The 18197-nt window shown below is 33.8% G+C and overlaps 2 protein-coding genes across 2 annotated transcripts in view; one reads left to right on the forward strand and one right to left on the reverse strand.

Annotated features, from left to right (window-relative positions):
* The window catches only part of CDC73 (cell division cycle 73), a 140780-nt gene that overhangs the window by 59506 nt on the left and 63077 nt on the right, over positions 1-18197 (forward strand). The gene's annotated exons all lie outside the window — the stretch shown is intronic.
* On the reverse strand, positions 1036-8589 carry B3GALT2 (beta-1,3-galactosyltransferase 2). Its single transcript, XM_005540290.5, has 2 exons — positions 7993-8589; positions 1036-3663 (listed from the first exon to the last, which is right to left on the reverse strand). Exon 2 carries the CDS (start codon positions 3541-3543, stop codon positions 2275-2277), a length of 1269 nt encoding a protein of 422 aa, XP_005540347.1. The 5' UTR covers positions 3544-3663; positions 7993-8589; the 3' UTR covers positions 1036-2274.

Below are 18197 nucleotides of genomic sequence, written 5' to 3' on the forward strand. Positions count from 1 at the left end.
TCGTTTAAAATTGTATTTGTATGTACATAAAGATCACATAGCATTGGGATGAAGAAGGCACAATTAACAAGTGGTGAGATGTTTATATACACTATCAGCTTATTTTGCTTAAGAAAACGATTTGAATATTGTTGCGGAAAAGTCAAAAGTAAACTAATAGAATATTTATTTTAAAGTAAGGCTTTTCAACAGAATAAAGACACTTTATACTATTTGGTCCAATCCCCTTTGAGGACTCACAGTGTCTGATATCAGATTACTGTCGTTTTTCAAGATAGTGTTAGGAATATAGAAATTTACATAGATTTTATAGATTTAAAATTGAAACTTGAGATAGGAAGAATTTAGGTGTCTGTTATCTGTTTTTCATGAGTCATTTTTAAAAAAACTTTTTCCAGATGGAAATTACTCTTTTAAAGATCTTGCACTATAGTCATAATTTGGACAAATAGTACTTGAATTCTCTTTCTATGTATACACCTTTGCACACACACACACTTTTTTTTTTTTAACTTTTGTAGCATGAATCAGAGAATATTATTCTATACTGAGGGAAGGATTCCTTTTGTCTTCTGTCAAACATACTGATCTGATTTGGTATTATCCTCTTATGTGTGACTTTTATTAAGTAATTGTGGTGTTTCTCTAGTCATATAGGATAAATTAAGTTAAAAACAGACTTGATCCAAGAACTGGGGTGCGTTACATAGATCAGCTTTCAGAATCACTTCACTTAGAATAGAACACTTAGTCTACTGATTTGAAATGGAGATAAGTACTTAAACAGTTTTAGTGTTTTCAAGTTTCACAAATGTTACAATTCTCTTCTGGTAATTTATCCCTTAATAATAGAATCAGAGGTAAAAATGATTGTTATTAGAATTAAGAAACATTCTGACTAAAAATAGACAAATTTACATACTTGTATGGAATGAAAACACTATTTTGGTTAGTAGGTTGGTGTTTTCTTGATTTTAAAATTCATGATGGAGTCAAACAAAATTACTGTGAAAATACTTGTATCATAACACTGAGTAAAGTTTTTTGTTTTCCTTTATTTTTAAAAAGTTGATAAAAGTGCATTGTATACATTGTTCATCCTAGAATTGTGTTTGTCAAACATTTATAGTTTTCCCCATCCCTCCCCAAAGGGTTTTTAATTGGTGATTCAGAATATTTGTCATCTACTAAATTAAAAACTGCAGATTTGTAAACTTGGCACTCCAAGAAAGAAATAGGTGCCATAAAATGGTTAAGTATTGGCATGTGTACACCTGCTGTCAGGAAATAAACTTCCCGTATGTTACATTTTGGCAGACATGCATCTTAAAAATGTATTGAATGAAACTGCACCGCACTCTTTATCTTTTTTCAACAGTACATCCTATTTGTGCCTTTAAGTAATTACTTTTGCTTCGATTATCTTTACAGATATATTCGAAGTCAGATATACATGAAATTAAATGGTGGTGCTGTTTAAAAGTGCAGTAATTGGTCTAATTGAATAACTCATTGAAATAGCAGTTTGGTTCTTAACACCAATGAGGAAACAAAACTTGTCTGTTTTGAAACATTTAATAACTAAAAACTTGAGCCTGAGACACATTAGTTTTTCACATTTTATCACGTCATGTCAAAATAATTTTCCCCGATATATGTATTAATAAAAGAAATTTAAAAGAATATCTCAGTTATTTTTAAAAAGTAAATACTTTCATGAGAACTGCATTGATGAAACATCTGAACTTTATAATGTGTTTGTGGAATAACTCAACTAAATCTTATTGCATTTAGAACCCTAAAATAGTCAGGTCAAAAAATTTATCCTTTGCACAATTACAAAGTTTTCTTAAAATTGATAGTGATGTTTTATTTACATTTAATTATATATTAAAATGAAAAGCTATATCTAAATGAAGGATCTTTTGACTGTCATTTCTTAAATTAAAATTTATGTGGAAAATGTATGCAGATACATTTTATTGGCCCCTAACAGAGGACTTGAACCGTTGATTTATGCATGCTTATTATTGCATGTTAATACACAGAATCCCCTTATACAGTTTTTTAAATAGATCTTTTGGGACACCTTTTTTGTTATATAATGTTATAGTTTTAAGACTTAACTTCTTCAGAAATTAAAAAAATACTTTTTGAATTTCTTTATGTGATGAGTTTTAACTAAAACTTGTCCTACGGATGTAATCAGTTCTAACTATACATGCTTTTAGCAATATTTACAAATTGCACATTTGAAAAAAAAAATTGTCTTTTCTAATGTAGTTTACGGTGGCGATACCTGCCTGCCTTTTCTTTTGCTGCGTTGGCACAGGCATTGTGCTTATTTTGTTGTAAATGGTTCCAGTATTTTATCAGTTCACTAGGCTGGAACTGATGAGAGGTAATTAGGTGGCTGTATTTACAGCTTGAATAAGAGACTCGCCAGTGATTGAACACAAACTCATTGGGAGGGGGCACAGGATCAATTCTCAACTTGGCAAGACAGATCCCTACATACACATCTTCCAAGTGCAAACGGCGGATACCTAAAGAAACTTTAAAAATCTTTTCTGCCAGATCTCCAGAAAAAACATAACCAGTTCCAGAACAGAAGACAGGATAACGCTCACTTGGGTAGAGGTCTGGTGGCATGTACCACTTACTATCTTTGTTTCGGTTGGGTGCATATCCCCGCATTAGGTAACCAGTGAAATAGTTATGTCTAGGAGGCAGATCTGGCTTCAGTAACTTATTGATTAAATATTCAGTGTTGACAAACATGTCACTGTCAGTTTTCATAACATATGGAATATGTGGACAGTATGTTGCAACCCAATTCATGCCCATTAGTGTTTTAATGGTCAAATTATAGTACGTATCTAAGTATTCCTGTTGAATTATATCATGATATTGTCTACTTTCTTCCAGTATTGCACGTTGAAGGTAGCCATTTAGCTTAATACTTAAGCCCAACAAAAATATTCGTGTGATTTGAATACCAGGTGCTAGACTTTCATTGCCCCAAGTTTGGCGAATAGCTCTTCTAGCTTCTATTTGTCCAGGCTCTGCAGCTATTAGTAGTATTAAAAAAGGACTTTTCTCTTGGCATTTTTCAGGCTCATTAATAATATATTTGAAATGGTAAGAATTTGGATGTCCAGTACCTTTTTCATTGTAAATACTTCCATTGGCACTAAGTGTATTCTCCAGGCCTGTAACTCCTTGTGGTGACAGGTCTGTGTTATTAGAGTTAGTTGCTGTTTGAGGCCTCAGAGTTTGAGGGACCGTTTCTTTCCAAATGTTCCGAAGGGAGCTGTGGTTTGTCTCACTTTTTGTTGACCGAAATCCTCGAAAAGTGTATGTCACAGGGTTTTCTTTGAATCCAGCTCTGCCTGGCAGCCAGTCATGATGATTGAAAAACAAAAACATAGCAAAAAGAAACACGAGAGAAAGTACTCCAATGAGGTGAGTGCGGAACAGAGACCTCTTGGCATTCCAGGTCATCTTTACAAAGCAGCAGTGTCTTCTCCTCCACTGAAGCATGTTGTAAATGTCCGGTAGTGGTATATGAGAGATTGGTGACCAAAAATGTTTTCTTCTCCTTAATACTATTCTTTGGCAATCATTTTCTAATTCAGTCACATTGTCTCTCTTGTAGTCATTCTACAAAAATGAAGCACAAAAGTTTACAGAACTGCCTGAAAGGGACTTTGGATACTAATATGATCAGGGCAAATAGGAATGTCTTAAGCTGTGAAAATATAATCCAGGAATGAAGCTTATAATTTATTTCCCCTTGGCAATATAACATCACTGAGAACAAGATTAATTTATTTAAAAATATACCTTTTTAGCACGGTGAGCATTTTAAAGAGATGAGGTGATTTATTCATTTCATTGTCTTGGTACACTGGTCATTTGTACTTTTGACCCAAGTTAAAGATTTAAAAGTTGCATGTATTTGAGAAAAACGTTACTAGATTTCTGAGAAAGATTGTGTAAAAAGGCCTTAAGAGCAGATGGAAAATTTATTGGCATTAATTAAAATTGATTTGACATACTATTGGTGGTATGGTGCGCAGTCAGAGGCCTTTTTTGTAAAATGGTCATGTATCAGTTGTGGGACAGACGGTGCAAGGTTGATTATGGCAGAGTTCTGTTAGTCACAGTACACTGCTTGGCATGTTTCCATTGGCCCCTACTGTGTTGAGAGAGTCAATGAGAAGATGCACCTGTCAAAATTAATTTTCAGTGTCCAATAACTTCAGTGTAGGATTTTTAGACAGTAATAAATGATTAACACTTTCAAAATTTTTAACTTTTCATTGTACATATGAAGTATACATGATATAATTGTTCTTAGACTTAAGATTAATTTTAAAATATAGCGTGTAATTTTCTTTGATTATCTATGGCTTTGGCAGAACACTGTTACGTATCTTGGTTGAGTCTCCATGTTAGAATTAAAAGAGTTACTTTGAAACCAACTGTTTAAAATTCTGAATTTCACAGTATAGTTTTAAATATCCTTGAGTTGTGCTTTATTCTAAATTTACATGCAGACAATTTGTTAAACTTTTAGAACTTGTCATTAGCACAGTTAGAGCCCTGTATTTTATAAAGGTATGAGATGGCAATATGTGAGGTTCATGATGCCGTATGTTAAAAACTGGTTATGGTATCTTGCAACAAGGTTTTCAGTGCATAGCACAGATTTGTTCACGTCTGTTATTAGTGTTTTTGTTGTTGTTTTCAGTTTTTTGGGACCAATATGTCAAGGGAGTAGAGGTGGGCGAAGAGCTATGGTTTGAATTCCATTAAAACAGGAAAAAACTTTTTGGCAAGAAAGAGTGATGAATATGTAATTTTAATTTTTCCAACTTTTTATTATGAAAATTACTTCTTTAAGCAAAATAAATTAATTAAAAAGTTTTAATATAGGAGCATTTATTTGAAATTACAGTGTATACATGAATGTATGTATTTAGCCTGTGATATTGAGAGAGTCATGGTTAACATTAAATTTGTTTAACCTTGGCATAAATTTAATTACTTCTAGGAAATAGAAGTTACATGGAAATCTCCATATAATTGAATAGTTACAAAGTAAAATTCACATACATAGTGTTAAGTACTTTGAAAATACTGATTGAAAGTGTTAGACATAAATGAATGAAAGTACTATTATAGTAGCTGCCACTAGGAGGAGCAAGTAGGTGGGAATTTGAACAGATATCTAAGGTCCAACCGTATAGGCACCAGCGTTTGAAATTTCTAGTTTCTGAGCTTACAGAGTACTTTTAGAAGTTATTATTTCTAAAATGTAAAAAAATTAAGCATTTTGAAAGATGTGAACAATTTTTTTAAGTTTGGAATTTTAAAAGCACATCATCTAGTGTGCTATTTGTTGGAATTTATTTACATGAATTTAAACTCAACATTACTATAATGAAAACCAAGGCTATTCACTGTACCAACAAAACATAGTTCTGCTGTGAGCTAAGCTGAAACTAATACAGCTGAGCATTCTGATTTAGAAACTCCGTGTTTTCCTTCTTGTACTTGTAAGAAGCTGGCCATTCTTTTTAGACTAGGGAACTATTTTTAAGCTTTTATTTCCAAATGACATATTTGGTAAATAGTAATGACTCTCCCCTCCACTTCATAAAGACACCAGTAGATATAAAGGTTGTGTATGTAAATTTAAAAGAAACAAAAGTTGCTTTTAAAATTTATTTGATTTATTCTAAGTGTTACAAAGATAAATTAACTATATCTGTTTTCTTCTGATATAATAACACTTGGAATCTGATTGAAGTCCAGTCATTTAGATTTTTTTTTTAAAGTGTAAATTTGATGGTGTAAGAAGGAGTAAACAATAAGGTCAGGTGTTTCAATGGATGTTTGAGTTAAAGGACTGAGTAAATGAATGATGGAAAATAATCATAATTTGTTGCTTTTATAAGAACAATATACCCAAAGTCATGTCTCCAAAGTATTTTAGTATTACAGAAAGCAGCAAATTATTGCATATTGTAATCTAGCATAAATACATAGTTTTGTATCCTAATATGATTTTGTAACAGTGTGTGATAGAGCTGCATCTTAATTTAGACTTCATGGTATTTGTATGTTTTAGATATTAAGCTACTGAGATGTTAAATCCATATGTAACTATAAATCTCCCATTGATAAATGAAGTGCATGTGTCTAGGCTTTAAAAAATTCCTTATTAAAAGTTTCTCAGGTCTTACAAATTTTTTTGTTAAAAAGAATATAAAATTAAAATAACCATGCCTCCTTTTTATTAAGTGATAAAATTATTCTCCAGTTATTGCCTGTTGTATTTTAATTCTTAAAAAGAGAGAGCAAGACAAGAAAGTTCAATAGTATGCAGAATAGTTTTGCACTTTTACATTTTTAGAAAATAAATAGCTTTGGTTTTTCTCTTCTTTTTTGATATCTTTACGTTATTAATTTGTATTTATAACTTGTGGATGAAGTTCGTGGGGAGAATGTTACTGTAAAATGTTGTTCAGTACACACACAGTTTTTATCATTTGACTTTTAAAAGTGTTGATATCTTTAGTCTGTTGGTGATGGTTTAATAGGAAAACTTACACTTTCGTTTTGAGATGTATAGCTTATAAAGCTGCTTAATTGGTGACTTTAATATTGAGAGATAAAGGTAGCAAGAGGGACTTGAAATTTTTACAACCATATTTTTTAGTACTATTTATTATTAGTCTTTATTAGAATAAAAATTTATGATTGAGAGTGATGTTGAGATGTAATAGAGTCTGGTAAACTTGTTTAATCGTCACTTTGGAATGCAGGACTTACATATTTTTAAAATGTTTGCCTTTTGTGATTATTAGATAATTACTGAGTTGTGGTTTGAAATTGAGGAAAAATCAGGATCTTTGATAGATTTGTAAAATTTTAGAAATATCTTTGTGTTTTTGAGCCCTGAGTTGCTATTCTGTGATTGTTGCTAAAATAGTTTGATTTATCTGTGCCCTGCACACACATATAGTGGTAGTAGTTCATTACTGCATATTAATATAGCCTGGAAGCATAGTAGCTACATTTATATGTAATTTTTTGATCTTGTATTGCCGTTTGTGGATATTTTTGTATCAAAGTATTTTCATATTATGTTTTTGAATTTCACTTTTAAAATGATAATCAGAGACAACGTTAAATTTGATCGTTTGGAATCAGTCTTTTACGTAAAATATAAGCTATTTAAAATAGTTAATTTTTAAATCAACTATTGATGTCCCTTTGTTTAAAGTTCTATTCATGGACACTATAATAACACGAGGCTCTATTGTGGGGTTATGCATAAACTTACACTACCTTATGTGATCTTGTGTTAATGCTTTCCTTTTAGTATCTTCTTATAGCTTGGTAATAAAATTTGTTGATACTTTCTTTGGTTGGGTTCATTATCTTCATTTAGGGAGATGTTGGAGGGAAGATTTTGTTACTAAAAACTATTATATATTAAGGTTTTGTTTTAAAAGGACTCTGAAAAAAAACTCTTAAGGTTTTCCTTGCTACTATTTAATGTAATTTCACTGCATTGTCTCTTTTGATAGCCATTTTTAAGAGAGCATTTAATTCACTAGATAAGGATTCAGTATGACCCAATTTGATAGAATATTGCTGTGTTTTTTTGGAAAGGGCTACAGATTTTTTTTTTAAGTTTAATTTCTTAAGGAATCCTTTAAACACATCTTCTTTTTATTTGCCTTTTCCCTCTGATGTCTATAACCCAGAATTACTCCAAGCTACATATTTAGCTGCATAAAGCAATGACAGCTTGTCTTCTAAACAATGACAAATTTTAAAATCAGATATTAAGAAACCCTTTCATAGTTTCAAGGGCAGTGAACTGTATGAACTTGCTTATCAGATATTATTGCCTCCAGGGCTATAAAAAGGTAACACATTTAAATGACTATCATACACAAGATATTGACATACCTTCCTTGGTCAGGCCATTTATGTGAAGAGGATTATGCCCACTGAAAATACTTTTGGCACGCCATCACTTCAGCAAAAAAGATGCTATCGAACATGCGCACATCCCCCAACAGTCTGCCTCCTGCGATTGCTTTTCACAGTATCCAAAGTGTCCATCTGTCTGCTTGTCTTCGAGTTACCCTCCTTGTTCATATGGGTCCTAGTCTTCTGAAATTTTCCCTTTCTTTCGTTTTCTCTCTCTTTCGTTAAACAAAAGAGCTGTAGTTGTCCGTTCTGCTTGTAGCACTGTTGACTCTTCCCGACAGTTGATGCATTGAAGCTTTTTACATCTGCTATTTTCCTGGCTGGACAATGCAGTGCTGTGTTCTCGCCTCAGTATCCATATTTCTAGTAATAACACTGAGCTGCAATGTAAAGCAGCCAGAGCTAAAATGTAGTGCTTCAGTTGTATTGGAAAAGCATAAGATTTACCTCTCTTCTTTCGTTGTTGCCTGGCAGCTGCGGGAAGGATTTCGAGCAGTTTTAATGGGGTTTTAGTCTATAATATGAAATTCACGGTTCCTCAGCTGCTGCACAGGCAGGCAGCAGTTTAAATGTGGGCTTGACAGATGCTCTCTCCGACAGAACAGAATTTAACGTCACTGCTTGGCTGAATCCCACGTGATTGTTTGCATTCATTTTGACTAAAAACCTAAGGTAGGGAGAAGCTTAGAGATTTTGCTTTTATGTGATAAATTATATATATTCAATGCAAGTGTAGTGATGAGTGAATAATTTCAAAATGTGATGATTATAAAATGAATGGTTATGATTTTATTTTTTCCAGCTTATTTCCTTTTAACTTTATTCTTAAATACAGGCTTTCTAAATGTTTTCTCTGTTAGAGGTTAGTTTTAATGTTTCTTACATGCTTTTGTAGGGTGTAGGCAGTATAAGCTTTTGTGTGTAAGTTGGTGTAATTTAACCCTTTCAGTGCATTCTCTTGAATTTTTTTTTCCTGCTTTCAAATTGCTCTTGATTTTACTAATGTCTAGTTAAGACCTTTGGTTTCTATTGAAGCCATATATCTTTGTAACTTAGATCTCCTCCCCCCTTTCCCCACCCCCCAGTTTTCTGGGGTTTATATAAATAAGCTGTCATGGATTACTAATGCATGATGTGATACAGCCCACTTCTTTTTTGCTCTTATGTGGCTTTTGGTGTTCTTGATGGCAGAAAACTTTAAATCACTTTTTAATGTTGGCATTTACTTTTTATTTATTTTTCCTTCCGTTTAAAATTACATGTATCGTAGAATTCAGTAAAATGATATAATAGATATAGCACACTTGTATAGGATCTGGGGGGTAATGAGATTTTACTAATTATGTTTACTTACTCTGATGTTTCAGTAAGATTTAATAACTTGCCATGAAGCAGATTTTATTAGCACTACATACTCACTGAGATTTTTCTTATATGGTTAGTTTCTGGGGCTGGCACCTTGCTGCTTTTCTTACTGCAGAGCAGTATGGAAGGTTTTTTTAAAATTTTTTTTGTTGTAAATAGCCTTTATTACCAGTTTTTCCTCTGAGACTCTAGGGACAGTAATTCAGTCCTACAAAGTTACAGTTTTGGAGCTTAAGCTAAAGATTAACAGTTACATGCATATTCTTCATCTCATCTGTCTCCCCCATTAATATCTGCTATTTCAAATGAATATGAGTTTATATTTTCTCTGATACTCAAAAAATTTTTGTGCACATATTTTTGAGCTTTGCTGATGAAATGTGCTTTGTAGTTTTAAGAACCCCACTGTATTAGAAATGTTAGAAGGATCATTAAAGAAAAAAATAAAAAGAATTTTATAAATGGGAAACCTAAAGCCTAGACTGATCTTTGACTTTTCCTAGTTTGAACAAGAGGACTAAAACCCAACTTCCTTGTAGTCTATATCCACCCATACTACAGTTCTCACTCACTACCTTTTTGTTTTTAAAATTAGTTGACTAGTTAATAGAGTAATGCTTAAGAACTTACTTAAAATAACTTATTTTCCAGAAGTACAGATGCATTTTTGTAGATCAGTATTTATTTATCAGTGATTCCTTACATAGGATTTGACTGTGAAGCTAGCCACAATGACCATTTTATGAAGTATTTACTCAAAATCAGATTGTGTGCTAAGCTTACTTGAGCTGTTATGCAAATAGCTCTTTTCTAATAGTTTTATTATTGTAATACCCACTTAAAAGATGAGGAACCAGTGTCTGGAATTGTAAAATAATTAGTCCAAATGTCAGATAAATACTGGTAAGAATAGAGGCCAAGCTGGGAATTGAAGCAAGATTATCTAAATTCTTATCCTCTGTTTTTTTTTTTTTTTTAATTTATCTAGTACTATCATTCTCTGTTCTTAAACTTTGTATTACATGGCACTATTAGAGAAATTGTGGGAGGTTTTTTTTTTTTTTTCCCTCGAACACTGGCACAGCATACCCAGGAATCATTAACAGAATAGTAAATGAATGTTTATATTTTCACTTTTTCAACAGGTACGTATTGATTAACTACTGTGTACCAACATGTGCATTTAGGCATAGCTTATTATGTATAGGGGATACAAAGTTGATTTAGAGACATTCCCTACCCGTTTCTCCAGGGAAGGACTAAATAATTATTATTTTTTGCCAGTTCTTTTGATTGGATTTTTTTTTATGTCTCCCTGGATTATTATAGATTTTGATTATTAAGAGAGTTTTATGGGTAACCTACTCATTAGTGGGTCCCTCCAGTATTGGGTTGAGTCCCTGAATTTCCAGTGGGTTTCCCCCCGCCACTGAACTTTGCTTGTTATGGGGCAAGTATTTAAACAGGAAGAAACTTCCAAATACTATTAACAAAAGGTGCCTATGTACTTAACTGGAATTTACTTCATACTTTAAAGTATACCTGCAACCCCTTCCCTCCCTCCCTCCCTTCTTTCCTTTTTTTTTTTTTTTCCCCGGAGGTTTGCTCTATTGCCCAGGCTGAGGTACAGTGGCATGATCTTGTCTCACTGCAACCTCTGACTCCCAGGTTCAAGAGATTCTCGTGCCTCAGCCTCCCGAGTACCTGGAATTACAGGCGTGTGCTGCCACACCCGGCTAATTTTTGTATTTTTAATAGAGGCAAGGTTTTACTGTGTTGCCCAGGCCGGTCCGAAACTCCTGACCTCAGGTGATCTGCCTGCCTTGGCCTCCCAACATGCTAGGATTACAGACGTGAGCCACAGTGCCCGGCCAACCTGTTTGCTAAGTTTAAGTTAGTTAAGAACTTTATGTAAAAGTTCAGGAAAACAGGGCAGATGTGAGATAAAGTTCCTTTAGTAACTTTTTCTGGCAACCTGCATGTTTCCAGTCAAGAGAAACTGTAAAAATCTTATGACAGGAGAGCTTGTAGAAGTTCTTCCTTTAGTCTAGTTTCTTTTAACATCTGAATTCTATGGTTAAACTAACTCAGTAAATGTGACAAGGTTTCTTTGTCAGACTCAGCAAACTGGCAGCTATTCTGTTAAGTTTTATAGTTATAAATGGCTTGTAATTGTCATTTGCATAAACCTGTTTTTAATCTTACAACACATCCGTGATGGAAAAAATAGGTGGCCATTACTATGTGCATCATGGCCAGAGCTGTCCGGACTGGTTTTAGCATTTTTCTGGGCATGTCTAGTATAGACTTCAAGGAGTCAAAATTTAAAGACAGGAATTGTAATGCCTTCTAAGTCTCAGTTTTTACTGGGTGTAGAAATAATTATTTTTGTATTCAGGTAGTTAATGGTTTTGAATGATTATTACATGTTGAATCAGATGTAAATCTGCTGTTCAAGTGGCTACTAAATAGTAACTCATGGAGTTATATCATCTATTTATCTATGTATGTACATTCAACGAATATGTCCTTGGTAAAAAGATTAAAAGAGAAAGGGTAGGGGGAGGGCCCTTCAACCAGGATGGATGATTTTCATTTAATGGGAATGAGCAAATATCCTTGAGTAACATTAGAAGGGAGACATGAATCTGGTCTTCCTATATTGGTCTCCATTCCTGTTTGTGCTTTATTATAAGTGGTTGGTCCCTGAATTCAAGTAATTAATTTCAGCTAGAGCTTACCAGAAGTACCAGCTATTTTTTTCCATACTGGACAAAAATCTTAATGTTTTAGATCTGGTATAATTTCCACCATACCACTCTGAAAACTATCACTTGACACAATTATTTAGAGACCAATTTTAGTTTTATTGAGATGACTAGACAATTTTGTGTAATGTTTGCTTGGAGTTTATTTCTCTTGACTGTTTTTATTTATAATCAGATGCAGTCTTTTTCATTACATAAAGGATTTGGACAAATGACTTGTTTTTTGGTTATTTAATATTAGTGTAGGTAGTTTACCCTTTTTGAAGAGAAGTAAAATGTTTATTAAAAGCTTGTAATTTTCTTCTAAAGTCAGTGGATGATTTATGAACCAGCTTTACTTTCCTTGAACTCACAAAGCAAGAATTAGCCTGATTGCAAATAAGCAATCTCAGAATGACCACAAGTGTCAGTGTTTGCCTGCCTTATTTTTCTCCTTCAGTTTTCTTGTGCAGCAGATACGTGTGTTGTTTAAGAATTTCTTTTGACTTGAAAACAAAGCTAAATTTAAGTGTCTCTTTCAGAACTAATTATAGACACCTTATCTGTTTTAATTCATGCAAACTATTAACAATGAGCATTTACAATCAGCAGTGATTTGGCAAATACTTTATTATGCTTGTGTATTCCTTGGTTTTTCTGAGGCACAGCTATTTCAGTTAGGAATAATACTCTTAGAGCTGTGGTTCTCAAGGGGGCAGTGGTAGGGGTAGTATTGCTTTCTAGAAGGTGTTCTAGAAGTTTGTGAGGATGTTTCTAGTTAACAGAATGATTTTTAAGGGCATTTTAGGTCCAGGGTAGGTAGTAGTCCAGTAGTGTGTGGGACAGTCTGTAAACAACAAAGACTAGCTCTGTATTCTGCAGGACTTCTGAGTGTTTCATTGGATATCTGTGTAGGTGAAACACTTTTTTATAATTAAGTAAATTTGAAACATTGTTGGAACATAAAGTATATTTTGTTCAGTTTTAACATGCACTGAATTATCTAGAAATGTAACTACGGTATACAATGAGGGAAGCTTATACTTTGCTTTGTTCTAAACTTGGCCAATGGTTCACCGTTTCAAAAAATCAAATTATGTTTATGGCATTGAGTCACCAGTATACCAGTCTATGAGCATTTGTAATTGTTACATTCACTATGACTTTATGTCTAGGTATTAGCATCTGGTTAGTATGTCTTCTGCTAAAATCATGTCTGATACTTACATACTGAAATGCATATTTTTATCATAAATCTCCCCCTGTCTCTCTCTCTCTCTTTTTTTTTTTTGAGACTGTCTCGCTCTGTTGCCCAGGCTGGAGTGCAGTGGCATAATCTCGGCTCACTGCAACTTCCACCTTGGGGATTCAAGTGATTCTCCTGCATTAGCCACCTGAGTAGCTGAGATTACAGGCGTGTGCCATCACACCTGGCTAATTTTTGTATTTTTAGTAGAGTCACGGTTTTGTCATGTTGCAGGCTGGTCTCAAACTCATGACCTCAAGTGATCTGCCCACCTCGGCCTCCCAAAGTGCTGGGATTATAGGCCTGAGCCACCGAACCTGGCCTCTATGATAAATCTTTTTAAAAATTTTATTTGTATTAGTGTATTAATTTTTAAAATATATATGTAGATTGGTTATATTACCTGTGCATTTCATTTCAGGTAGTTAGAGGGGTCATTGTAAAGTATTTCTTATATAAATACTTGTTCCATGTAAATTAAATATAAAGGGGATGTGTTGAATTTGATAGAACTGTGACATCCACTGGGTCAGCATCTTTGAATAAATTATTTCAGGCAGCTTACTCTCCACTCTCTGCAAACCCAGCATATTCTTGGTATTTAAAATTATTAACACTTAATTTATTTAAAGTATAACAAACAATTTGTAAATTCAAGTGTATGTAAAATATTGAAACTTAAAATTCTACTAAAACTTTGCAAAGAAGCATAGTTACCCAAATATAAATTATTAGTATCAGAAAATATTTATTTTAATGGCTGTAGTAGATACGAATAGAAAGCAAGTGTTGGGAGCCAAGCATGGTAGCTCATGCCTGTAATTCCAGCACTTTGGGAGGCCGAGGTGGGCGGATCACCTAAGATTGGGAGTTCAAGACCAGTCTGGCTGACGTGGCAAAACCCCATCTCTACTAAAAATACAAAAATTAGCCAGACGTGGTGGTACATGCCTGTAATCCCAGCTACCTGGGAGGCTGAGGCAGGAGAACCACTTGGACTTGGGAGGCAGAAATTGCAGTGAGCCGAGATCGCACCACTGCACTCCAGCCTGGGCGACAGAGTGAGACTGTCTCTCATAAAAGACAAAACAAGAAAGCAAGTGTTGGAAGTAAGTAAATAGAATTTTTTCCTAAAGGGTTTTTTTGAAGAAAGAAGGGAGCATTGAACATACTTGATTCATGTAGCCACTTTCAGTATGATTGGTTATGGCCTGATTAGAAATAGGGACATCAGTGTAAAGGAACTTTGCAAAGTGCTGGAGTCTGACCCACAGAATGAGGCTGCACGATGGATGAATAACATACTCAGACACTGATATTCAGTGAAAGAGCAGGGGGCCACTCACAGAAAGAGTTGTGGCAGCCGTGTGCCAATTAGCTGGCCTTGCCGGCATTTATTCAGCACAGATTTAATGACAAAGGCATTGAGTCAACACACCTGTGGGTAGTTAATCTGGTCGCCCTCCCCTGGGGAGAGCAGTCCTATGAATGATCAAAGACCAGTCTTAGGACCACATGTGTAAACAAGCTCTCTAGATAAACTCCCTTACATTCCTTTGTACCTACTCTAAGTTATTAACTCAAGGTAAGAGGATTAGGCTGCTTTCAGCCGTAACCCTATCTAGAAGCTTTTGCAAAACCTTCCGGCCTTCCAAGAAGGTTTGCATTTTTCCTATAATTTTAAAATTTCTCCCATCACCCCAACCAAACCCCTATAGCAAAGCAGACAAGAGACATGCAAAGGTTATAGGATTACAGACCAAGAGATAATGTTTGACTTTTAGGGTTTGATTCTGTGCCCTGCCCCCAACTTCTTAGGCTGTATAAGGGTTTTGCTAACCTTTGGCAAATACATTAGGCATTTTTTATATGCAAGCTATGGGGGGATGTGAGATGCATCATTAGGTTCCTCTCTTTGAAGAAATTGATAGCCTTGATGGATACATAGATCATTATAAAGATAGCAAAATAATTATAAATAAGTGTTATTTAAATTTTGTCTTTCATATATAAACCCTTAGGAAATTCATATAGTTTCACTCATTTTCACTGTTTTGATACTTTTGTGTTTCCAGTTGAACTTGTATTATATTGTTGTTATTTTACTTTCTCATGCATTTCCTATATTTTCAACCATTTTAAATAAGATGTGGTCACATAGAAAATAGAATTGCTGAGTTTCAGTGAGCCAGAAAAGAAAAATGTTGTATTTCTGTTTATATTCTCCGTTTATCCTTAATTATTTGCTAATGAACATATTGTGTATTTATTTTTCACTAATTTTCTCTCACCTTTGAGTTTTATACACCATTTTCTAACTTTTCACAGAATTTATTACTGTCTCCAGAATTTATAATGTTCCAGAACATTTCAGTTAACTGTCTTACTTGTAGTGTGTGTGTGTAGTGTGTGTGTGTGTGTGTGTGTGTGTGTGTTGTGGGGCAGTGATAGGTTTCAGGTAGTTAAGTGTACATACAGATTTGTTTCAGTGTAGCTTCCTCAGTCAGTTTATTGAATCATATTAAATGTTTTCTTTTAAAGCTTGTAGTATTGTCACTTCTCTTTCTACCTGTATGCCGGTAACTATAATTCTTTGATGCCCAAAACAACTAAACTAATAACTGATTACAAACATATACCCTGTGATAGAAGGAACTAGGCAGGAGAATATGTTTTAATTTACATGGAACAAAAGAAGAGCAAATTTATGTGGTATACCATTCTTCTACCTTTGAAGAAACCTATTTTGGATTATGTCTTCAAACTTCAATCAGTTAATTGCACATTCAAGGTTGTACTACGGTGGCATTGTTTCTAGTGAAAAGGTATTATTTACATTAGAAAAATGAAATTTCAGAGCAAAATTGGACCTTTGAGGTCATCTAAAAATTTATTTTTCTCACTTTATAGGTGAAGTAACTAAGACCCTGAGAGGCAGTGATTTTCACAAAGTTCCTCACTTTGTAGCAAGTCAAAGCTGGAACCTAGATCTTAAGACTTACAAATCAATTTTTTTCACGCTGATTAACACTTCTAGTTACATTGGTATATTCTTTTAGTTCATGGATCCATATGTTACACAAATGATGATGTGTACTATCTACTTATCCACATTTCTCTGCCTCTATAAAAATAATTCTGCCAGTTTTAAATGAACGTAGTGGTTTTATTAAACCTCAGAGAGACATATGACAGAATCATTCATCTGTGCCCTAAGATATGAGATCATTATAGACTTTGATATTAAAGGAGAGCAGTAGACATGCTTTGGATTTTTGCTAATTGCAGTTCTGTGATAAAACATTTCAACCACATTCACATGGATGTCATTTTTTAATCAGTAGATAAGTAAATGAAAAAAGTTTTTCTGATATGCAAGAGTACCCCTTTTAAAGATTTTGTGATCTGTATCTCTCTTTTCTCTCTTGATTCCAGTTTGAATTGCTGTATTTGTCTGGGTTCTCCAGAGAAACAGAGCCAATAGAATCTGTTTCTATATCTGTTTATAATTTGTGAAATAAATCTCTTTATATGTGTATATACATACACACATATTTAGATTTAGTATATTAGTTATTAGTATTTATTTTACTGGTGGTTGAACACACATACGCACACATCTAGTGTGTGTAAAGAGATTGTTACAGTGAATCGACTCACACAGGTGTGGAGCCTAAGAAGTCTCAGGATCTGTGTCAGCCAGCTGAGAGTGCATTCTCTTCTAACTCTGCCCTTTTGTAATATTCAGACCATCGTTGAATTTGGTGAGGCCCACTCACATTAGGAAGGGAAATCTGCTTTACTCAGTCTACCTATTCAAATGTTAATCTCGTCCAGAAACACCCTCACAAACCCACACAGAATTTTTTTTTTTTTTTTTTGGTCCATCCTGTTTCACTTAACCTATTGTTTTCAAGGTTCATTCATGTTGTAGCATGTATTAGAAATCCATTCCTTTTTAAGGCTAAATGACATCCCATTGTGTATATATATAATTTATCTGTTCATGTGTTGATGTTGTCATTTGAGTTGTTCCTACTTTTTGCCTATTGTGAATAATGCTGCTATGAACTTGAGTGTAAAAATATGTTTAAGTCCGTGATTTCAAATTTTTTTGGATATATATACTCAAGCAGAATTGTTGAATCATATGTTAATTCTATGTTTAATTTTTTGGAGTACCATCATACACTTTTCACAATAGCTGTGCCATTTTATATTCCTGCCAGTCATATGTAAGAATTCCAATTTCTCCATATTCTCATTTATACTTGTTATTTTCTTATTTTCTTACTGGATTTTGATAATAACCATTCACATGTATTTGAAGTGATGTCTTAATGGTATTTGATTTGCTTTTCCCTAATGATTAGCGATGTCTGGTGTATTTTCATGCACTTACTAGCCGTCTGTATCTCTGGAGAAATACCTATTCAAGTCTTTGCCCATATTTAAATTGGCTGGTTTGTGTTTTGTCGTTGTTGAGTTGTAGGAGTTCTTTATATAGTCTGGATATTAATTTCTTATATGCGTGACTTGCAAATATTCCCTTTCCGTAGGTTGCCTTTTCACTGTGCTGATATCCTTTGCACAAAAGTTTTAAATTTTGATGGAGTCCAGTTTATTTCTTTTTCTGTTGCCTGTACTTTTGGTTCATATCCATGACATCAGTGCTAAATTCCATTTCATGAAGTTTTTCCTGTTTTCTTCTAACAGTTTTATAGTTTTCACTCTTAAGTTTAGTCTTCTAATCCTTTTTGAGTTAAGTTTGTACATGGTTTAAAGTAATGGTCCAACTTCGTCTTTTTGTGTATGGCTATCCA

This window comes from Macaca fascicularis, chromosome 1 (assembly GCF_037993035.2).
Source record: "Macaca fascicularis isolate 582-1 chromosome 1, T2T-MFA8v1.1".
Taxonomy (NCBI): domain Eukaryota; kingdom Metazoa; phylum Chordata; class Mammalia; order Primates; family Cercopithecidae; genus Macaca; species Macaca fascicularis.